Source organism: Camelina sativa, chromosome 11 (assembly GCF_030686135.1).
Source record: "Camelina sativa cultivar CO46 ecotype springtype chromosome 11, ASM3068613v1".
Lineage (NCBI taxonomy): Eukaryota > Viridiplantae > Streptophyta > Magnoliopsida > Brassicales > Brassicaceae > Camelina > Camelina sativa.
The window spans coordinates 32,171,366-32,195,169 of NC_141890.1; the positions used below are offsets into that span (position 1 = coordinate 32,171,366).

A 23,804-nucleotide genomic window follows, 5' to 3' on the forward strand; every position below is an offset into this window, starting at 1 on the left:
AGTATTTTCTTTCAGAGTAATATGACTGATTTTAATCAATTTCAGAAAACCTTTCAAATCATCTAAAATTACTGTATTCACTTTTTCAAACGGTAATTACTTAAAAACTCTTTTCGGATTTAGTATTGTTCTTGTTTGAATATTAATGATCTATCCAGCTACAAAAACAGGGAAAAAAAAAAGACCAAGAATATTCGTGTAAGTTGATGATTGAGTATTTTAATTTCGTGTATGTTTCCTATTGTATTGGATTGACTTTAAAACAACTTTCTTCGTCGTGATTCTTCTTCTACTATCTCCCCATTTAATTAGTATGACGTGTCTTGATATTAATTACTCCTCGACAAATTTAAATCATTAATGGGGAGACACGGCAAGGAAATACACACACTAAAAATGAATCTCATCAAAATGAAAATGGCCTACCACCTCTGAAAGCTCTCATTCATTATTATAGCATTCTTTTAACCTACTAGTATATTCAAACTAAGCAAACCAATCATAATATCCCACGTCATCCTTCCTTTTTTAATTTCCAGCCTGTCGCTTTAAATTTTTTTTTGTTTTTTTCTCTTTCTTTGACAATGCACAATGCACAACTGTTATCACACGTGTCACATTTTGCCTCTCTTTCTCTCTTTTCTTTCTTTCTTTCTCTCTGCTTGCCCGCACTTCCCGGAGACGACGCCGGAGGGAAATCGTACGGAAACTTTGCTTCGACTTCACGTGTGGCTGGTTGGCCGCTCCACGAAGCGCTCTCTTTTTTCTCTCTCTAGAAAACTTCGTTATACCACCCAATCGATCGAAACTAGAGGAGAGAGAGAGAGAAGGTGAATTCTGGTTTTGGTGGAGAGAGAGCGATTCTCGGAAGAGGCAGATAAAGAAATAAGCGCAGCTTCTTCCTCCTCCTCCTCACGCGGTTGGACCTGTGACTTTTTTTTTTTTCTTTTTTTTCTTGGGGGTCTTCTTCAGGTTTGATCCGTCTTTTTTTGCTCTCTTCCTTTTCTCCTTTTCTTCTTTTTACCTTTTTTTTTTGGTTCTTTTTCCTGGGGAAAAAAAAAGAAAGAGAAAATTCTGAAATTAGGGGAGCTTTGATTTTGATGTGTATAGGTTTTTTCAAAAAAAAAAAAAAAGAGAGATTTGATTGTGGAACCTTTGCTTAAAAAGCAACAATAACAACAAAGATGTCTGGTGTTGGCGAGAATCAGCTTATCTCCATTCAACCTGATGAACTCAAATTTCTCTGTAAGCATTCTCTCACTCAGCTAATCCGTTAATTTTTATCTATACCCTAATTTGTGAAATGAGATAAAGAGCTCTCTCCTTCTCTTTGAGATTTCGATATTGTGAACTATCAAAGTTTTGTTTCACTTCTTTGAGCTTTGAGGTTTCTGACTTTTAGATAACGTTCATTGTTCAAGGTTGATGATTGATTCTCTTGGGTTATTTCTAAGAATATATTCTTGTTCTGTGACATTTGAAATGGGGAATATTTTTATATTGTTGTTACAGTTGAACTCGAGAAGCAAAGCTACTGTGATCTTAAAGTTGCCAATAAAACTGAGCACTATGTTGCTTTCAAGGTAATATACACCAACCTTCACATCCTTGCTTTCTTTTTTTATGATCAAGTTGTTTTCCTCCTGTGGTACAATACAATTGACATCTTTTTCATTTTCTTCAACAAAATCAGGTCAAAACAACATCTCCAAAGAAGTATTTTGTAAGACCCAACACTGGTGTCATTCAGCCTTGGGACTCTTGCATCATTAGAGGTACTTTCATTCTCTCTCTCTCTCTCTCTCTCTCTCTCTTTATTCATCCGCAGTTTATGACTTGATGATACATGGAGATAATAATTATTAAGAGATCTTTCGAAATTTTTTAGTTACTCTACAAGCGCAACGAGAGTATCCTCCAGATATGCAGTGCAAAGACAAATTTCTCCTCCAAAGTACCATTGTACCTCCACACACTGATGTCGATGAACTTCCACAAGACACAGTAAGACATCCCAGTTTACACGACCTTTTTGATTATAGAATCTTGTTTCAACATTTCAGGGGAAGAAAGTTTGATATTAAATTTTTGACATGCTTGTGTCTAGTTCACCAAGGACAGTGGAAAGACATTAACAGAGTGTAAGCTCAAAGTCTCTTATATCTCCCCGTCTACTACCCAAAGATCCTCTGAATCCGGAGCAACAAATGGTGATGGACAGGGCTCAGAAACCATCTCTGTGAGTAACACCTACACCCACCCCACACTATATAGTTTAATCTGCCTATGGTGATATGACTTTCTGAGAATCTGTTTGAATCGTTATCATTTTGCTAACCTGTTAAAATTGTAGCAAAAAAACCCTTCTCGTAAGATATACTATGAACCTATTGCATAGACAGAGACACCTTATGAAAATTGAAAAGTCCCTTTTTTGTGATACCTGTGTGCAAGAATTGTTATCCAGATCCCATTTCTAGTATTCACACTTGTGGATATCAAGCAATAGTAAGTTAGAAACTGTAGTGAGGGACTGAGTTGATTGGTTAGGAGCTAGGACAGTGAAACACACGCTGCTTTTTGAAGCCTTCTTTTTTTTTCTCCATAAATATACCTTTCTTCATCGTGTGGTTAACAAATGTACCTCACAGAATCTCACAAGTAGTGACCACATTCCTTGCTTAAAGAGAGATTTATTTGTGTCTTGTTTAATCATCACTCTCACAATTATACCCATCAATATGTATGAACAGACTATACAGCGGCTGAAGGAAGAGCGTGATGCAGCCGTTAAGCAAACACAACAGCTGCAACATGAACTGGTACGCCTTCCATGAACCTTTCTCTGATATCATTGGTTTATGCTTGCTCTCATTGCCATTCAGGCAAAATCATGTGAACATAACAATGAATAATAACAAAGGATAACTGCCTAACAATGTTGTTAATAAAATCGCAGGAGATGGTGAAGAGACGGAGAAACCAGAGGAACGGCGGAAATGGGCTATCCTTAAAGTTTGCAGCTATGGTTGGACTCATCGGACTCATCATCGGTTTCATCCTAAAACTCACTTTAGCTTCTCCCACATAACAACCCTCAGCTTATCCACGTCGCCTACCATCTCAGCATATGTAACTGCGGAATCAAAAACAATTTCACACATTTTCGGGTATCTTACTCTGTCCATCCCTCTTCTTAATCTTCTAAATTTGCGTTATTTCTATTCATCCCTCTTCTTAATGTTCTTCTTCCATCAAACTTTTTCCCTTTTCAGTTTATATTGTATGTACATTTTTGACCCAACAGACCCTTTCAATCCTAATCCTTTGCATTGTTTGAATGTTGACCGCTTTGCGGAGAAGGAAACCTGTTGCAATTATTTTGTTATCAGTGAAAAAATAATTACCTGTCCTCGAAAACGAAGTATTGTCTTTAAAATTAATTAGCCCTCAGGTCTTTAAAATGAAAACTTGATCAGATGAACTTTTGTTTGCACACAGAAATACGAATATACGTACGAATACTTGTGATCCATTATAAATACCGGATGTTAGTGATCAAACTTGAAGAAAAATAAAGGGGATGTTGCAGTTTAAGTACGTTTTCATAAAGTTATTAAGACGTTTACTGTTTAAAATGAGTAAACATCTCAAAACTCCCTAGTAAAACAAATCTCTTATCTCCCTCTCTATTCTTCATATCCTCACCTTTTTTAATAAGAGGTGGTGAGACGATTTTAGCCTTACAATTTAATTGATTTAGATTAAATTTTTTTGAAAAAAAAACGAACCCATCTCTCTTTCGACCCGAGAGAAACCCGACGTGTAAGTTCCTCTCATCCCAGCCGCCGGCGATTCTTCCGATGTTGGAGCTCCTACTGCTGTCGTTATTAACCAACTCGAGTTGAATCAAGTTGTTCGTCGGAGCTCTCTTTCAACCCGAGAAACCCGACCTGGTTACTCACCTCTCAACCCAGCCGCCGGCGATTCTTCCGTCGTCGGAGCTCCTACTGCTGTCGTTCTTCACCAACTCGACTTGAATCAAGTTGTTCTTCAAAATGCAGGTGCATTACTTCTCATTAGAGTATCTTTTTGTTGAAATTGTTTTTGATTTGTAAATTCAGAAATTCAATTGGATTTAGATCGAAGAAAGCTTACCACATTGGGTGTTTTACAAAGGTTTATTGGTCGATTGAGCTATCTATTAGATAAGAAATGGATTTGGCTTTCGATTAGAACTCGTTTACCATTCGAGTCGATTTTGATAGGAGAGAGAGAATGTGGTGAAACTGGTAATACTGGTATATTTAGTAAAACTAGTAAAACTAGTAGTAGTACTAATTATGATTTTTTATATTGGTTGGTTTGGCAGGATACAATATGCGAGAACGTCAGCCTACATTTTAAATTTGAAGGACACATGTATAGTATAATGTTCAAGAGGAATATAACATTGTTGATGTTAAAAGCAAGGATACAAAGGAAGATTGGGTTTGTTGAAAGTAACGTTCAGTTGCAGCTGAGCTACAAGCCACTACTGGTAGAAACAGTTGAGCATTGTGAGCTTAATGATGATGAGGATGTTAATGTTTATCTAGACTCTGTTAATTATGAGAAGCGAAGATGTATGTTGTTTGTGAATGTCATCCCTTCTGAGCCTCAGCCTGAGCAAGTTCCCATAGCGCCCACAGTGCCCACAATGCCCATAGTGGACCAAAGTTCTGTCGGTATGAACTTTGAAAACCAACATGCGAAGGATGGTGAAATCGGACCTAACGCCATTGTTGTCTACGTAGGCAAAGAAAAGGCTGTAGAGGGTGAAGCTGAATCACGTGATGAAGGTGATGAATATACTGAGCCACGCCCTGTTGTAGAACCGTGTAAGTATATCGAACCATGGGATGACGGTTTGGATCTGACTAAACTTCAAGAATTTCCAAACAAGAAGGCATTGCAAGATGTGGTGGATAGAGCTTCATTCGCTAACTGTTTTAGTTTTGAAATAGTAAAGTCGGACAAGGTGCGTTATGTGGTCAAATGTCCTAAAGAAGGATGTAATTGGGGTTTACGAGGTGGTAGGATTCGAGATACAGATATTTTCTCGATTAGAAGGCACAACAAGATGCATACATGCTCTCGGGCTAGTCAAAGTTCAAGCAACAGTAAGAGACAAGGCACTCCAAAATTAGTTGCTTCTCTTTTACATGGTGATTCTCCAGGGCAAATGGAAACTCCACCTCCGAAAATTATCATGGATCTTGTCAAGACAAAATTAGGTGTTGATATATCATATTCCACGGCGTTGAGAGGGAAAAATCAAGCTGTTACTGATTTGAAAGGTAGCCCAGAAGAAAGCTACAAGATGCTGCGATGTTATCTGCACATGTTAGAGAAGGTTAATCATGGTACAAGATCATATGTGCATTGCAATGAGAATAATAAATTCATGTACTTGTTCATAGCTTTGGGAGCTAGCATTGAAGGATTTTAAGTCATGAGGAAAGTTATAACTATGGATGCAACTTTTCTAAAGAACGGAATAAGGGTGTTTTTGTTTTTGCGTCGGCTCAAGATCCTAACCGTCACCATTATCCCTTGGCGTTTGGTGTTCTTGATGGTGAGAATGATGCAAGTTGGAATTGGTTTTTGGAGATGTTGAAAACCGTTGTTGGGGATTCTTCTGAAATAGTATTTATGACTGACAGAAATATAAGTCTCATTACAGCCATAGCTAATGTGTATCCTCTAGCTCATCATGGTTTTTGTATATGGCATTTATCCCAAAATGTGAAAGGTTATGCTCGTAACGTCAACAAAGACGTTGTTGCATGGAGATTCATGGAGTGTAGTAGGTTTTACACAGTGGCTGAGTTCAACATTGCTTACGCTTCTTTTACGACAAGATATCCTTCTGCTGCCAAGTATCTTGAAGAATCTACCCAGAAAGAAAGATGGGCAAGATGTGTTTTTCCAGGAGATAGATACAACCTAGACACAAGGAACTGTGTTGAATCGTTGAACAGCGTATTTAAAGATGCAAGGAGGTACTCCTTGATACCCATGCTTGATGCAATACTTAAAAAATTCTCTGAATGGTTTAATGAACATCGGAAAGATGCTGTGTCTGGATCAGTCGCAAATAAATTGGTGCCTTTAGTGGAGAACTACTTACATGATTTATGGGCAACTGCTGAGAAACTAAAGGTGATAGAGCTAAATGGTTTCGAACTTGAATACAATGTCATTAACAGTGACAGAAAGCCTTATTTGGTGAAGTTGCGATTGAGAAGTTGCAGTTGCAGGTTTTTCGATATACAAAAGTATCCTTGCGTGCATGCATTGGCGTCTTTCATTACATTCCAAAAATATGGAGGTAAGGATATCGAGTTACATGAGTTGTGTTCTAAGTATTATTGGACGGAGCTGTGGGCAATTGCATATTGCAGGACAATTTATTTAGTGCCTGATAAGTCTCGATGGGATGTCCTGGATGAAGTCCAAGATATGCAGATCATGCCTCCGAATCGGAAAATAAAAGGGGGAAGAAAGAAAACAAAAAGGTATGCATCTGCTGGAGAAAAACGACCAAAGACTCGACCTAGGACGCAGAATAAAAGGCGCCGGAGACAAGGACTCCAATGGTTGTTATTTGGAGATAATGTTCATGTTTGATTCACCTCTTCATGTATCAATTGTGTTTTGTTTGAAACTTAATGTAAAAATTGGTTTGAAACTTAATTTGAAACTTAATTTGAAACTTAATTTGAAGTCTATTAATGTTTTCTTCTTTCAACATGTGTATATAATAGAGTATAACTGGCACAACTAAGATAAAACTGGTAAAAATAATAAAATTGGTACTACCTAAAACCAATACATATTGTATAATACATGTGTATAAATGTTCTACATAGGTTTCTACTATAGGTGAATAATTTTCGAAAATCTACTAATTTTAAATTATTTATGAAAGAATCTCAACAAATGTTTCCTTACACTTTTAATGTTACTTTGTAAAGTTATGAGATTGCCAAACTAAGGGAGGAGGTGGCGTTGCTTACCACTCGAGTCGATCTCCTGGATAGGTTGTGTTTCGATTGATATTATATGAGTTGATCTCATTCTACGTTGGTTTAAAACTTGTTTAATCAGTTTCTGTTTCTTATCTTTTCATTGAATTCTCTTGTTGAATCATGATGTTCTATCTCTCTTTTATGTGACTTCTAGGATTATGCCTCTTTCTTGAATTGAATCATGTTCTATATTTTTCTTATATGAATTCTCTAGTTTTGTTTAGTTTTACGTAGTTTTACGTAGTTTTACCAAAAATACGAACGGCAAATCCAAGAAAATAACATAGTTTTACATAGTTTTACTAGTAATACCAGTACCAATCACAAAACCAAGAAAATAATTAAGTTTTACATAGAAAATAACATAGTTTTACTACTTCTTAGACCTTTTTCTCTTCGTCCCTCTCCCTCCTTCTTGCGAAGTACTCGGTTGCTCATCATCTACATGCGACTGACATGAAACCAAATTTTGTTAACACCTTTGATTTCGAAGTATTACCAAGTATTACTATAGTATTACGAAGTATTACCTTTGATTTCTCTTGCTCTTTCACATATACTTCCAACGGTTCGATCCTTTTTTCAAGACCATCAATCTTCACCGAAATGTTATCGAACTGAGTTTTCATATCCTGCTTCATGGTCCTTAGAAGATCCACCAACTCAATAGTATCTTCTCTCGGTTGTTCATTGGCGTCTATTTCCTCATTCGCATCATTTTGTCCTGAACGAGTAGCCACATCGGCTGTGTACATCTCCTCCAAAAGTACAGGTAGTCCTCTACGAAGGCGCCACATCCAACTGGCAACTACGACATCATGGGTATCGTCTTCCTCAGCTTCTTCCATGATTAAATCGAGAAGAGGAATTTCTTCATCAATATGAGGGATCACACTAGCAATTGCCTGTGTAAACGACCTACTTTAGATACATTACAAACCAATTTATTCAAATGATTAATAATTTCAATGGTTAGGATGACTAACCTTTGTTGTACCAAGTGTATCACCTATATTCTTTAGAGGAAAACCTTTCTGACCAGTACTCTTAAATTTCTTCCTGCACATCCTAGGACAACTTGCATCCGCTTCAGAAATTTGGTCAATGTAAGTGTTCGCCAAAATTGGAACTGCCTCAAATAGTAAAAACTACACAACACAAAAAAAAAAAAAAAAAAAAATCAGCTTCACTTATAAGAAATTTCAACAATGAGAAAAATTCAAATTTTAAACTAACTAACCTCCAATGGAATACAGAAACCTGGAACAGGCCATATCACATTCTCTTTATGCACGACCCCATCAAAATGCCTCATTGTATGGGAAATCTCTTCTAGCATTTTCTCGAATGATAATCTCCCCCAAGGAAAAGACACACAAAAACCTAGATCATTCACTGCTCTTACAACAAAATCATCGATACCCACAACATCTTTCCCCGAGTCTTTTGTATGGCCTACAATGATGCTTCCTAAAAAGTAGAGAACCGCCATCTTCAACCTATCAAGAGTACGATCTGGTTGCATTACCATTAGCTTTCCCCTCACATCTTGAAGTGTAATCTTTTTTTTTTCGTAAAAAATACTTCCTTCGAAACTCGATACCGCCGGCTTCCTTGTAATCAAGTGGATAGCACCGACAATCTAATCCAGACATCAACGCATGTTCTCTCAGACCATACCGGATTGGAACACCATTCACAACAAACCATGCTTCCTTCTTTTTTTCGATTTTAGCCGTTCGAAGTAAGAGCAACCACATTCCCATAAGCTTGTGGTTTGGTTCCCTTGGCATGTGGAAAATGTGCTTGAATTGTGGATGTTTCTCAAACCAATCCCTCTCAGAACTAGTCAATGGATGCTCTAATTTATCCAGCGTTTCCACAGTTTCAAAAATATGACACCTTGTCGATAGCTTGATTTTCTTGTTGTACTGAATGGTCTCAAAGTGCATACCTAAAGGTTGCATCGCTTCTATCTCCTCCTCTGATTCCTGCAACAATATCAGTTTTACATGAGTTATACCAGTTATACAACAACTAGTTGTACCAGTTTTACTAGTTCTACACCACCTAGTTGTACCAGTTCTACTAGTTCTACACCCATTAGTTGCACCAGTTCTACCAGTTCTACTATATCGATTTCAAATTCCAATTCAATTCTGAAAAAATGAAACAGACTTGTTGTACTTACACTTGCATCGTTGTGCTCCTCGTGCTCCCTCTCACTTTCGCTTGTACTCCTTCCCGAGTTACCTGCCGAGTTCGAACTTCCCTCCTTATCTTCTTCTTCTTCTTCTCCTTCATCGTCTTTTTCTTCTGATTTTTCTCCTTCATCATTTTCTTCTTCCCCTTCATCGTCTTTTTCTTCCCCATCTTTACCTTCTTCTCCTTCATCGTTTTCTTCTTCCACTTCATCGTTTTCTTCTTCCCCTTCATCGTTTCCTTCTTCTCCTTCATCGTCTTTTTCTTCCGATTCTTCTCCTTCATTGTTTTCTTCTTCCCCTTCATCGTTTTTTTCTTCCCCTTCTTCACCTTCTTCTCCTTCATCGTTTTCTTCTTCCACTTCATCGTTTTCTTCTTCTTCTCCATCGCTCGAACCGTTGGAAGTATATGTGAAAGAGCAAAAGAAATCAAAGGTAATACTTCGTAATACTATAGTAATACTTGGTAATACTTCGAAATCAAAGGTGTTAACAAAATTTGGTTTCATGTCAGTCACATGTAGATGATGAGCAACCGAGTACTTCGCAAGAAGGAGGGAGAGGGACGAAGAGAAAAAGGTCTAAGAAGTAGTAAAACTATGTTATTTTCTATGTAAAACTTAATTATTTTCTTGGTTTTGTGATTGGTACTGGTATTACTAGTAAAACTATGTAAAACTATGTTATTTTTTTGGATTTGTCGTTCGTATTTTTGGTAAAACTACGTAAAACTAAACAAAACTAGAGAATTCATATAAGAAAAATATAGAACATGATTCAATTCAAGAAGGAGGCATAATCCTAGAAGTCACATAAAAGAGAGATAGAACATCATGATTCAACAAGAGAATTCAATGAAAAGATAAGAAACAGAAACTGATTAAACAAGTTTTAAACCAACGTAGAATGAGATCAACTCATATAATATCAATCGAAACACAACCTATCCAGGAGATCAACTCGAGTGGTAAGCAACGCCACCTCCTCCCTTAGTTTGGCAATCTCATCACTCTTCTCCTTAAGCTGCATCTGCAAATTATAGATCTGAGTATGATGGGGTTCAAATTCCTTCAATCTCTCCCAATGGTTATCAACATCCTTCCTTAAGGTTTGAGTTTCTTCTTCAATTGCATCAGCCCAATTTTTCCGCCAGTGCAATCCATCATCCTGCAAAATATATCAACGAACATACATCATACTCATGTCTCTCAATTGTATTTGATTTAATTTAATCTACCTTATACTTAACGCAAGTAAACCATCTCTTTTTCTCTGTTTCTGTTGGAGAGATCTCATTGACGATTCATTCGCCACATGGGCAAATTCGAGGCATGCCCAAATCACCATCGGCTATGGCTTGTCGCCACGCTTCTAACTTCCTCGCCCTCTTCTGATCAGCATAGTATGGGTCGGCCTCAAATTGTTCCATAGTTTGAGAAGGAGAGAAATAGATCTAGAATTCGACTTTGAAGATGAGAGAAGGAGAGAAGGTGTACTTTAGGTTTCGAAGAAAATGAATGAACGGATATGAGGAAAGAAAGAAAGAAAAAACGATATTCTGGCCACGTGTAAAAGATGTGTGCGTTCACACTGCGTGTTCACACACAGTTTTACCGATTAATGCAGTTGCACTAAACTTCCAAATAGTTGTACTTTAGAGGTTTCTCAGTTTAATTAGTTCTACTAAACCTTAACATTACTTTTTTTAGTTTTACAGTTGATTAAACTTAACTAACATACAATTACAAGCTTTTTGCAACTTCATAAGTTAAAAGTTATAATTCTATAACTTTTTCATGCTTTTGTGGTAATTATTTACAAAGTAACATTAAAAGTGTAAGGAAACATTTGTTGAGATTCTTTCATAAATAATTTAAAATTAGTAGATTTTCAAAAATTATTCACCTATAGTAGAAACCTATGTAGAACATTTATACACATGTATTATACAATATGTATTGGTTTTAGGTAGTACCAATTTTATTATTTTTACCAGTTTTATCTTAGTTGTGCCAGTTATACTCTATTATATACACATGTTGAAAGAAGAAAACATTAATAGACTTTAAATTAAGTTTCAAATTAAGTTTCAAACCAATTTTTACATTAAGTTTCAAACAAAACACAATTGATACATGAAGAGGTGAATCAAACATGAACATTATCTCCAAATAACAACCATTGGAGTCCTTGTCTCCGGCGCCTTTTATTCTGCGTCCTAGGTCGAGTCTTTGATCTTTTTTCTCCAGCAGATGCATACCTTTTTGTTTTCTTTCTTCCCCCTTTTATTTTCCGATTCGGAAGCATGATCTGCATATCTTGGACTTCATCCAGGACATCCCATCGAGACTTATCAGGCACTAAATAAATTGTCCTGCAATATGCAATTGCCCACAGCTCCGTCCAATAATACTTAGAACACAACTCATGTAACTCGATATCCTTACCTCCATATTTTTGGAATGTAATGAAAGAAGCCAATGCATGCACGCAAGGATACTTTTGTATATCGAAAAACCTGCAACTGCAACTTCTCAATCGCAACTTCACCAAATAAGGCTTTCCGTCACTGTCAATGACATTGTATTCAAGTTCGAAACCATTTAGCTCTATCACCTTTAGTTTCTCAGCAGTTGCCCATAAATCATGTAAGTAGTTCTCCACTAAAGGCACCAATTTATTTGCGACTGATCCAGACACAACATCTTTCCGATGTTCATTAAACCATTCAGAGAATTTTTTAAGTATTGCATCAAGCATGGGTATCAAGGAGTACCTCCTTGCATCTTTAAATACGCTGTTCAACGATTCAACACAGTTGCTTGTCTCTAGGTTGTATCTATCTCCTGGAAAAACACATCTTGCCCATCTTTCTTTCTGGGTAGATTCTTCAAGATACTTGGTAGCAGAAGGATATCTTGTCGTAAAAGAAGCGTAAGCAATGTTGAACTCAGCCACTGTGTAAAACCTACTACACTCCATGAATCTCCATGCAACAACGTCTTTGTTGACGTTACGAGCATAACCTTTCACATTTTGGGATAAATGCCATATACAAAAACCATGATGAGCTAGAGGATACACATTAGCTATGGCTGTAATGAGACTTATATTTCTGTTAGTCATAAATACTATTTCAGAAGAATCCCCAACAACAGTTTTCAACATCTCCAAAAACCAATTCCAACTTGCATCATTCTCACCATCAAGAACACCAAACGCCAAGGGATAATGGTGACGGTTAGGATCTTGAGCCGACGCAAAAACAAGAACACCCTTATATCCGTTCTTTAGAAAAGTTGCATCCATAGTTATAACTTTCCTCATGACTTTAAATCCTTCAATGCTAGCTCCCAAAGCTATAAACAAGTACATGAATTTATTATTCTCATTGCAATGCACATATGATCTTGTACCATGATTAACCTTCTCTAACATGTGCAGATAACATCGCAACATCTTGTAGCTTTCTTCTGGGCTACCTTTCAAATCAGTAACAGCTTGATTTTTCCCTCTCAACGCTGTGGAATATGATATATCAACACCTAATTTTGTCTTGACAAGATCCATGATAATTTTCGGAGGTGGAGTTTCCATTTGCCCTGGATAATCACCATGTAAAAGAGAAGCAACTAATTTTGGAGTGCCTTGTCTCTTACTGTTGCTTGAACTTTGACTAGCCCGAGAGCATGTATGCATCTTGTTGTGCCTTCTAATCGAGAAAATATCTGTATCTCGAATCCTACCACCTCGTAAACCCCAATTACATCCTTCTTTAGGACATTTGACCACATAACGCACCTTGTCCGACTTTACTATTTCAAAACTAAAACAGTTAGCGAATGAAGCTCTATCCACCACATCTTGCAATGCCTTCTTGTTTGGAAATTCTTGAAGTTTAGTCAGATCCAAACCGTCATCCCATGGTTCAATATACTTACACGGTTCTACAACAGGGCGTGGCTCAGTATATTCATCACCTTCATCACGTGATTCAGCTTCACCCTCTACAGCCTTTTCTTTGCCTACGTAGACAACAATGGCGTTAGGTCCGATTTCACCATCCTTCGCATGTTGGTTTCAAAGTTCATACCGACAGAACTTTGGTCCACTATGGGCATTGTGGGCACTGTGGGCGCTATGGGAACTTGCTCAGGCTGAGGCTCAGAAGGGATGACATTCACAAACAACATACATCTTCGCTTCTCATAATTAACAGAGTCTAGATAAACATTAACATCCTCATCATCATTAAGCTCACAATGCTCAACTGTTTCTACCAGTAGTGGCTTGTAGCTCAGCTGCAACTGAACGTTACTTTCAACAAACCCAATCTTCCTTTGTATCCTTGGTTTTAACATCAACAATGTTATATTCCTCTTGAACATTATACTATACATGTGTCCTTCAAATTTAAAATGTAGGCTGACGTTCTCGCATATTGTATCCTGCCAAACCAACCAATATAAAAAATCATAATTAGTACTACTACTAGTTTTACTAGTTTTACTAAATATACCAGTATTACCAGTTTCACCACATTCTCTCTCTCCTATCAAAATCGACTCGAATGGTAAACGAGTTCTAATCGAAAGCCAAATCCATTTCTTATCTAATAGATAGCTCAATCGACCAATAAACCTTTGTAAAACACCCAATGTGGTAAGCTTTCTTCGATCTAAATCCAATTGAATTTTTGAATTTACAAATCAAAAACAATTTCAACAAAAAGCTACTCTAATGAGAAGTAACGCACCTGCATTTTGAAGAACAACTTGATTCAAGTCGAGTTGGTGAAGAACGACAGCAGTAGGAGCTCCGACGACGGAAGAATCGCCGGCGGCTGGGTTGAGAGGTGAGTAACCAGGTCGGGTTTCTCGGGTTGAAAGAGAGCTCCGACGAACAACTTGATTCAACTCGAGTTGGTTAATAACTACAGCAGTAGGAGCTCCGACGTCGGAAGAATCGCCGGCGGCTGGGATGAGAGGAACTTACACGTCGGGTTTCTCTCGGGTCGAAAGAGAGATGGGTTCGTTTTTTTTTCAAAAAAATTTAATCTAAATCAATTAAATTGTAAGGCTAAAATCGTCTCACCACCTCTTATTAGAAAATGTGAGGGTATGAAGAATAGAGAGGGAGATAAGAGATTTGTTTTACTCTAAGAGGGAGTTTTGAGATGTTTACTCCGAGAGAGAGCGGTTTTAAACATAAATTTTACAGTTTTTTTTTAAAAGATACCGATTCAGTTTTTCGGGTATTAGATCCGATTTCTTTTGGTTAGACCCAGGTATTCTTTATAATTATCTTAGTTTTCTTTGGACAATAATGTAAAACACTGATTTCTTGATTTAAAAAAAAATCAAAAAATAGACAAAAAAAGAGAAGGATTTTTGAGATTGTCAGAAATGTTTTAGGTAGTTCTGAGACGAAAACTCATTTAAAATAAGAAAAATGGGTGGTGAGAGAGTGAGAGAGAGAGAGGGAGAGAGAGCGTGTGTGAGGGTGTTGGTGAGACCGTGAGAGACACACACAGATGGTGTGAGTGCGTTTGTAGTGGAGAGAGGGGTAGGTGGAAATTACGTTTAGGGGTTTCTATTAGAGTGTATGAGGGAAATGTCTCGAGTAATGAAAATTGTAGAAGCGAGCGTTAATATGGGCTTGAAACAAGGAAGGCCCATGAAAATATAGAGGCCCATAGCGAAAATGTGAAATGTTGCATCGCCGGAAGCTGCGTGAACAGATGAACAGAGAGTTTGACTTGTTAGAAATCGAGGAGATGGAAGACGAATTTGAAGTTGGTGGTTTTGGGGGGAAATTTTGGTGGAATCGAGGGTGATTTTTTGAAAATAATGCTACAGTTTCCAAATTAATGATGGAAAACTTTATAGGGATGAAAGAGGGGACAAGAAAAAGCATAGGTTACAGACGGAAAAGTTGGCAGACGGAGAGGAGAGTAATCAAGATTAATCAAGAATGGAAGGTAAGTGAAATTGATTAAGGAGATTATATGTTTCATTTGTTGCGTTTGTGGTATTACGCACTTACACGAAATAGTGTACTCTCCTTTCAATTGTTGGTGATTGTAGTTGATGATACTGTTATCGTTCAACCTGGAAAGTGGATACTGCACAACAAACGTGGATGGGAATTCAAGATGGACACCAACTTACGGGGACGGTGTGCAAGATTGTCGTCGTTAAGATGTTTGAAGGATCTCGTTGAAAGGATTCGTGAGATGTACGGAGGTGTTAGCTCATCATGTGGTGTAGGCTTAAGCTATATGTTTGAAGACAGACTAGCTCAGCTGAATGGTTTTGCTACTGCACCAATAGTAATCAGGGACGACAGAGAGTTTAGGTGTTTCAAATCGCTTAGTCTGGCAGATAAAACCATAAATCTATTTGTTTGTTTCAGAGAAATGGGTGGACAGATTAGTGGTTCGGTTGTTGAGAATGTTGTGGGTGGTGAGGTTTCAGGGCTACTTCAACCTTCAAAATCAAGTGCTGCTGTACGGACCATCAACCTCTGGATGATACTATTCAAAATCAAGTGCTGCTTTAATTCCTGCAAGGGGTAGCCCTGTGCTTGCTTTGCTAGAGTTTATAAGGAAAATGCTAGCTAGGTGGTTTGAGGCGAGGAGGAAAAAAATAGCAAGAGCGGTTGGTGATATTCCAATAGCATTTGAAAGGGAGCTATTAAAGCGTTTCAAAGGAGGATAAGGTATGACCGTGTTGGCTGTAGGAATGTGGGAATTTGAGGTGATTACAAAGGAAGGGGGTCAGTTCGTTGTATCATTGAAAGACAAAACCTGCACCTGTTTGGAATTTCAAAAAATAAAACTACCCTGCACTCACGCTATGGCTGCAGCTCATGATAGGGGTTTGGAGTACAGGACTCTTGTGGGAGAGATGCACAAGATATCAATATGGTCTCCAACAGTGGACGCAGCTATACTACCTGTGCAAGATCCAGCAGAAGTGAAGTGATGGTCCCTGACGAAATAAGGGCTTTGTGTTTGATCCCACCAAAATCGAAAAGACCTGCTGGTAGGCCACCTAAGCTGCGTATACATTCTGCAGGGGAGTATGAGGTACGCCACATATGCGTACTCTATGTAACAACTAATTGGGAAGATATGAACATGTCTAACCTGAGTAATTGTAGGGTAATAACAAGTCGAAGCAACCAAATAAATGTGGACGGTGTGGCGGGTTTGGGCACAACCGGGTTACATGTTCAAACCCACTTGGTTGAGGAAAGTATTGTCTTTTTGGATTATTAATGGTATATAGCCGTGTGTATGAGAAGTTTGTTGTAGAAGGTACAATTATTTTGGCGTAGACATCATTGTGAAATCGGGAGAGCTCCAGATTTCAGAGTAATGTGTACTTCCGTATGAGTGTTGTAATTTTCTAGTTGGAATTGTACGGATCCTGTACTAATATGTGAATCTTTTGTAATCAAACTAAATATGTGAAATATTGTTGTTTTTTTTCAATCAAAAGCGATGCTTGTGAGTACCTTCCAGGGGTGTTAGTGTTAAGCAATATAACTTATGTTGTCTGTACAGATATGAAGACCATCCAGCATTTAGATGTGATTAAGTTGAGCTGATAACAATGTGCATCTTGTTTTAATTTCAGTTCACTAGTTTTGACATTGTGGAAATATTCCTCTGGATGATACTATGCATAGTAGGCTATGTGGTATGAACAGCTAATATTCTGGATGGATCTAATGCATGAAAACGCCTGGATGAATAAATGAAGACCATCAAGATATAATACTTGGTGTACACTGATAGAAAAGAGGACCATCCAGATATAATGTGCATCTTGTTTTAATTACAGTTTACTAGTTTTGACACTGTGGAAATAAATCTGTGGATGATACTCAGATATAAATACAATTTACAATGCATAGAACACATTGTAGGCGATGTGGTATGAACAGCTAATATTCTGGATGGATTTATAGATCAGTTATCCATATATAATACTTCTGGACGGATTAGTAGATCACCATCAAGATATCAGTCTGGCGATTGCTTTAGAACAATCCAGATTAATATCTGATAACAATGTGAATCTTGTTTTAATTTCAGTTCACTAGTTTTCACACTGTCGAAATAAATCTGTGGATGATACTCAGATATAAGTACAACTTACAATGCATAGAACACATTGTAGGCTATGTGGTATGAACATCTAATATTCTGGATGGATTTATAGATCCACCATCCAGATATAATACTTGGTGTACACTGATAGAGATGAGGATACTACCTACCTAATGGCTCTTACTATGTGAACTTCTATGTTAAGTCTGGATCATAAATTAACATGATGAAGCTGATCATAAAAACAAAGTCTTCGAAACTTTTATATTTTATGAACCAACATTAAAGTTATAAAGCTGAAAATACATAATTGAACATAATTTCATATGTTTTTAAATGCCGAGATACACAAAATAAGGGGAATGGAGGACTAACCACTGGTAAGATTACATAATAACCGGAAAAAAAAAAAAAAAAAACGAAATAGCATAACAAAGCATTACAAACCATGAGAAGGAGTTATATATTTCAGACAGATACTCTACTCGAAAGGGGCAGCATACAAACTAAATCAGCTCTGAAACCTTATTCGCCAACCACCAAATGTAGCAATTCAGGCACATAATATCATAGTCACGATACAGCATCCCATGGTGGCCGATCACAATCAGTGTTTGGGATAGTTGGGCCATCGGGATATTTGAATGTTTTCCCGAATGAGTGACTGTACGGTGTATCAAATTTTAGTAATTCCCGGATCAATCCCTGCCGGCAAGTCCGTACATCGGCAGACAATAGCGGATGGTGGTTAGAGTCAAACAGATGAAGGTAATGGACGGCCATGTCCTCGTCCCTGGCGCAAATTGAGAGCATAGCATAAGCAAGTGTTGCATCTTCGGCTTCAGGAACGTGTTGGCTAAGTAGGGCGATCCCACGTTTATGTCCCTTTCTACAGCGGTAACCCTTAACCCTTCGTGGTAGATTGCTATCTTGTTCCCGGCTTTGAGACATCTCTCGAAGAAGGGACGGTATCTTCCTGGTCCAGCGAGACGACCAGATGTGTGATAGGATGTATAGATGAAAGGAGGAAATTTACATAATGAGTATATAAACGCCTCCTTTAGGACATTGGCTCTGTAGACGATTTTCTTACCTCTTTAGCCAGACTTCAATATTGGACCGAGCAACTTGATGTCATCATTGGCAATCCTTTTTGCAATATCGGCGAAAAAATCGTCGGGCAGATCTGGCAACGGTAAAGATGAAATATAGTGGGCCATTAAAGATTTTTTTCAGTTTGGGGAGTGTGTGGAGATGGGGGACGGTAATGCAAGTTGGTTAACCCTATAATTTTCAGGTGAAACTTCTACACGCACTATATACAATAGGGAAATTATTAAAAAAACATGTGGGTGAGGAGAATACAAGTGGGTGAGCAGATATAAATTAATGTGATGTTCAATGGTGCAACAGTACTGAATAATCCCTGCACTTTTAGGCTATCTCTGTCGAGACTTTTGGAATATTATGTTTATCGTATATTGTTTTTTCTCGTTATTTTATTGGAACTTAATATCTGTCGGATTTTCTAATGTTTCTAAGTACTTGCCATAATGCTGTAGTTAAAATATTATTGGTTTCTATATATTGAAATATAACAGAAGTATTTCTGTCCAGCGTACAACAGTCCCCCCCCCTTAAATGTTTTTTTGCTTGTGACTAATGACCGTAACTCTATATCTCGTGTAAATAACACATAAAAATGTTAATTATTTATGATCTCACTTGAATTAGCCCAACCAATTTAAATAGAACTATTATTGCTATCTGTATATATAATAGGTGTGCGTTTTCTGTAAACTACATTCCTCACAATAATAAGCTTCATCGTGCGCAGCTGAACAGTAACAGTATTGTAGGGCTTATATCAGCTGCAGATTTCCCTTGCGGCCCCTTAATTTGTCTTTATTTCTTTTCCCTGTATTGTAAGCTGTTTTCCACATGTATGATAGACTTGTTGCAATTTGGTATTGTCCATTTAATGGAAATATTAATAACTAATCTCTCTTCCTGTAGTGAGTGTATATTTTTTGCATTTTTTAACATCCCCTTTAAGATATGTACACAATCTCACCCTTATCTTTACGTAACTAAATATGTTTAGTTTCATGTTTTAACACGTCTTTACTTATAAATAACCAAACAAGGGACGTCAAATTTCAAACCTATCGACGTCCAACTACTAAGACCATGGGCAGTGGAGTAACCCATATAAGTTACTCCCAAATAAATTAATCAGATAATTATTATTAATTTAATTATAGCAATCCATTAACTACTTATCAAAATTTATTTTTCCACTAGAGTAACTTTCATAGATTTCTTAATCATTAAAATATTTTTTTTTAACTATTGTTTATTAATTTGCAAATTTAAATAAATTTAAAATAAGAAATAAGTTATATTAATTACTAATATTACATTTAAAAAGAAAACAAACATATTTTATAGAATTCGGGAATATTAAACATATTTTACAAAATCGAAGAAAATACACAAATATAAATTGTAATAGAAAAAACGGGATATGGAAAAATAAATGAAATCCGTTCTACTGTTGCATCCCACCAAATTTTTGCCAGATATGCTCAATCAAGTCTTTTTGAAGACGGTCATGCATTACTGGATCCCGAACGTCATTTCGAATGTCCATCATATTATTGAAAATCGTTGGCCTATCTCTAGAAAATGATAAATCCACATGAGAAGTTCCGCTTCCTTCTCCATGGGAAAACTCTGATGGATCGTAGAAATTGTAATCATGTCGTTCGTCTTCCACTATCATGTTATGCAATATGATACATGTTCTCGTTATTTTGCCTATTTTTCCTTTATCCCAAAAAAGTGCGGGATTCTTGACGATTGCAAATCGAGCCTGCAATACTCCAAATGCACGCTCTACATCTTTTCGGCATGCTTCTTGATATTGAGCAAAGAGTTGGTTTTTTTGACCCTGTGGAAGTGTAATTGATTGGATGAAAGTTGCCCATTTGGGATAGATACCGTCAGTGAGGTAGTATGTCATTTTGTATTGCCGTCCATTGATAACGTAGTTAACTCTCGGAGCTCGACCCTCTAGTATATCATCAAACACTGGTGAGCGGTCCAAAACATTGATATCATTTAATGTACCTGGTGCTCCGAAAAAAGCGTGCCAAATCCATAAATCTTGCGATGCCACAGCCTCTAGTACGATTGTCGGTTTTCCAGATCCACGTGAATACTGTCATTTCCATGCTGTTGGACAATTCTTCCACTCCCAATGCATACAGTCTATGCTCCCTATCATTCCGGGGAAACCACGATATTCTCCAATATTCAATAATCGTTGGAGGTCTTCCGCTGTAGGCCTTCTGAGGTACTCATCTCCAAAAAGATTTACAACTCCACCAACAAATTCTTCAAGGCATTTTTGTGCAGTGGTGTCAGCGAGTCGTAGATATTCATCCATTACATCTGCCGCACTTCCGTATGCCATCATACGAATAGCTGCCGTACATTTTTGAAGTGCAGAAAGACCGAGCCTTCCAGTTGCATCTCGTTTTTGTTTGAAGTACGGGATTCCATTTTCAATACTATTAACAATACGCAAGAATATTGTCAACCCAATGCTGTGTTTGGTTGCAACGAACGATTGTTGGTGTAGTAGAAAAAAAACAAATTGGTGATTAGACTTTGTGACATATATGAAGAACAAGAAAGAAAGAGAAACAAAGTTGCTTGTTGCTGATTACAAGAAAGAACGATTGTTGCTGATTACACTTTGTGACATATATGAAGAACAAGAAAGAAAGAGAAAAAAAAGTTTTCAAGTTTGCTTGAGGGAAAGATAGGATGAGAATGAGAGGATTAGTACAACAATACTGGGTTCGATATATATAGAATAGAGTAAGAAAGACATCCTACAACTTGGCAATGAAAACAACATTCACGGGTTACTAAATTACAAAGGGCATACTACTAAATTACAAGACATACTTCACGTGTTACACCACATTCACGGGTTAGAAAACCTTCACGGGTTACACCACAAAACACAACAAGCTTGACTAACAGGTCCACCTTCACTAGAGTACAAATAGCTTCACATCTCGCAGCTTCACATGTCGCTTGGACCCCAACAACCTGAAACATAACAAAGGATCCAATCAGAAACTGATCATATGAAAGTCGAACCAAACATATACCAAACATAAAAGAAATCAGAACTAAAACAGAACAAAAATCAGAACTAAAACATAACAAAAATCAGAACCAAACATGTCACCTAAGTGTGTGTCAACATTTGATCAGTTAGCTTGTCTCTGAGTGTGACTTGAGCTGGTGTAAGGTCATCCTTGTTAAGGAGACTCTAAGCAATCTCATTCTGCCTTGCCTATCTTTAGCCTCTTGTTCTTTATCCTTCATGGCTATAATCTTATCTAGCTTAGCCGCAGAAACATCCTCAACATCATTACTCACTGCAAGTTTCTTACCTTTCTTCTTCGAAGCTTTAACACCCGGAGGCCTCTGTTTATCACCATCATATGTTGAACTGGGTGAGTATGCTCCGTCTGAATCAAGCTTAGTCCTCTTAGTGCTTGAGTCCTCAGTGTTCCATTTCTGATCATGCTTGAGTTCCCTCCAACAATGCCCTAGAGTAAATGGCTTTTTCTGGTCATTCTTGAAAAGCTGATGAGCCACAGATATCACATCATCTTCAGATTCTCCACTCTTCTTTCTTGCACTGGCTTGTGTGTAACACCCAACAAACTTGTTCACGTCGCGGTTTATCTTGTTCCACCTAGCCTTACATTGCGACGGCCCTCTCGTATTTGTACTCGATGCAGGTGCATTTGCTTGGAAACAGTCGGCAACTCTTTTCCAGAAGCAATCAAGCTTCTATAAAGTACTAACAACTGGGTCTTTACTGGTATTTAACCAGGCACTTATGAGATTAATATCCTCCTGGGCACTCCACCTTGTCCGAAGTCCTCTACCACCGTCTTCTTCATTCTCATCGACACTAAGGTCAATACATTCTTTGGTGACAGATGGGGTGCTAAAATGGACAGGCTGAGAAAAGAATTGGGGGATATATTCGACAGGCTGAGAAGGGTGTGGTGTGGAATTAGGAAAAAGAGGATTGTCATGAGTAGTAGAGCCTTGTTGAGAATTCAAGAGATCAAGATAAGTAGGCAGAGGAAAATTGAAACGGTTACTAGAACCCATTGTTGGTGTAGTAGCGAATGGCTTATTCAAGTTGAGGATTAAGGTGAGGGTTATGGTAAGGTCAGGGTTTATATTGAGATAAATGTTTGTTAGACCGAGAAAGATACACTCGATATACTCATGGAAAAAGTTTTCATGTTTGTAATGAGTGTTTACCAAAGAGATATACACTTTTCAGTATATCTCTAGGAGTAGACACCTCAAAAAGTTTGATTTAATCCTATTTTACTTGGGTTTAAAACTTATCCGTATGGGATATTTTACTAGAGATATACAATTTTTTTGATCCAATATAGCTTAATCACAAAACAGACATGTGTATATATAACACTATATTTATACTTTTCAGAAAGCATTTCAGCTTTTAGGTCCATCATATCTTATCATATCTAATAAGATATGATGTCAGTGTTTCAAAAGTATTTCAAAAAGGATTGCTTAAAGTCAAGACAATATTCAAATACAATCATGGAGACAAGTTCATTTTCTTTTTAATAAAAACCAAACCAAATTTCAACAAAAATGCTTCACTCAAAACACAACTAGATTATCCTATGGGACAAAAAAAAAGGAGAATGTACCTGACTAAGGGAAGAAGACCAATAAGGAAGGTACCTCTTAGTAAGACCAAAGCTCAGATCAGTCCTCACTCCTCTGAAAGTGCGGAAACATCTGTTCTGGTTTGATTTTAGAAAAGGGGAAGGAGACGATGCTCCAAATTCACAGACACGACCTACAACCAAAACCATCAACGGCATCAATGAATAAATAAACAGTCAAGAATTGAACACTAAACTGTAATTGTAAACAAAACAACAAGAAAAATTTAAAAGCAAACCCACGCTTTGGACGAGAGAAGATCCCGTGAAACCCACAGCAAAGAACACCGGAGAGATCCTAAAACACAAGAGATATAAAAGTAAGTTAGACCAGAGTCTATCGGTTAATTGCTAACAATAATAAGCAACAACGATGGTGTGAAGTGAGGAATAGAGACCAAATTATATATACAACAAGAAGAATATGAAAGCTATGTTGCTAACCATCTCTATCTCTATCTTACTAAATCACACACAACAAGAACCAACTCGAATTCAAAACCACCACTCGCTATGTTGAAAAATATGAAAGCTAACCATCTCTATCTTACTAAATCACACACAACAAGAACCAACTCGAATTCAAAACCACCACTCGCTA

General features: G+C 37.4%; 3 protein-coding genes, 1 long non-coding RNA gene and 2 pseudogenes across 8 annotated transcripts; 3 read left to right on the forward strand and 3 right to left on the reverse strand.

Moving 5' to 3' along the window:
* The first annotated feature begins 13 nt into the window (after nucleotides 1-13).
* On the forward strand, nucleotides 14-3,341 carry LOC104724649 (vesicle-associated protein 2-1). Of its 2 annotated transcripts, XM_010443189.3 has the most exons (8): nucleotides 14-972; nucleotides 1,111-1,245; nucleotides 1,513-1,583; nucleotides 1,694-1,775; nucleotides 1,889-2,004; nucleotides 2,108-2,239; nucleotides 2,754-2,822; nucleotides 2,960-3,341. In XM_010443189.3, the coding sequence occupies exons 2-8, from the start codon at nucleotides 1,185-1,187 to the stop codon at nucleotides 3,089-3,091; spliced, it is 663 nt and encodes a 220-aa protein (XP_010441491.1). In that variant the 5' UTR covers nucleotides 14-972; nucleotides 1,111-1,184; the 3' UTR covers nucleotides 3,092-3,341. The 2 variants fall into 2 exon arrangements, with proteins under 2 accessions (XP_010441491.1, XP_087330903.1); XM_087474777.1 differs by having other exon boundaries at nucleotides 386-1,245.
* A 613-nt stretch (nucleotides 3,342-3,954) lies between these two features.
* Nucleotides 3,955-6,759, forward strand: LOC109127456 (uncharacterized; annotated as a pseudogene). The gene is made up of 2 exons (XR_015572146.1): nucleotides 3,955-4,064; nucleotides 4,373-6,759. The product of XR_015572146.1 is annotated as an uncharacterized LOC109127456 (transcript).
* A 782-nt stretch (nucleotides 6,760-7,541) lies between these two features.
* Nucleotides 7,542-10,703, reverse strand: LOC104705900 (uncharacterized; annotated as a pseudogene). The gene is made up of 5 exons (XR_015571375.1): nucleotides 10,619-10,703; nucleotides 10,512-10,552; nucleotides 10,218-10,441; nucleotides 9,154-9,232; nucleotides 7,542-9,064 (listed from the first exon to the last, which is right to left on the reverse strand). The product of XR_015571375.1 is annotated as an uncharacterized LOC104705900 (transcript).
* Nucleotides 10,704-11,422: 719 nt separating this feature from the next.
* LOC147934694 (protein FAR1-RELATED SEQUENCE 5-like) lies at nucleotides 11,423-13,339 on the reverse strand. The gene has a single exon (XM_087472743.1). The coding sequence runs from the start codon at nucleotides 12,971-12,973 to the stop codon at nucleotides 11,423-11,425; it is 1,551 nt and encodes a 516-aa protein (XP_087328869.1). The 5' UTR covers nucleotides 12,974-13,339.
* A 114-nt stretch (nucleotides 13,340-13,453) lies between these two features.
* LOC147934695 (uncharacterized) lies at nucleotides 13,454-14,460 on the reverse strand. The gene is made up of 2 exons (XR_015571299.1): nucleotides 14,031-14,460; nucleotides 13,454-13,722 (listed from the first exon to the last, which is right to left on the reverse strand). It is a non-coding gene; the product is annotated as an uncharacterized LOC147934695 (long non-coding RNA).
* Nucleotides 14,461-15,027: 567 nt separating this feature from the next.
* On the forward strand, nucleotides 15,028-16,792 carry LOC104724650 (uncharacterized). 2 transcript variants are annotated; one of them, XR_757733.3, is made up of 3 exons: nucleotides 15,028-15,254; nucleotides 15,361-16,364; nucleotides 16,439-16,792. XR_757733.3 is itself a non-coding variant. In XM_010443190.2 (2 exons), exons 1-2 carry the CDS (start codon nucleotides 15,248-15,250, stop codon nucleotides 15,849-15,851), a joined length of 498 nt encoding a protein of 165 aa, XP_010441492.1. In that variant the 5' UTR covers nucleotides 15,028-15,247; the 3' UTR covers nucleotides 15,852-16,792. The 2 variants fall into 2 exon arrangements, 1 of the variants encoding a protein (XP_010441492.1); XM_010443190.2 differs by having other exon boundaries at nucleotides 15,361-16,792.
* Nucleotides 16,793-23,804: the final 7,012 nt, after the last annotated feature.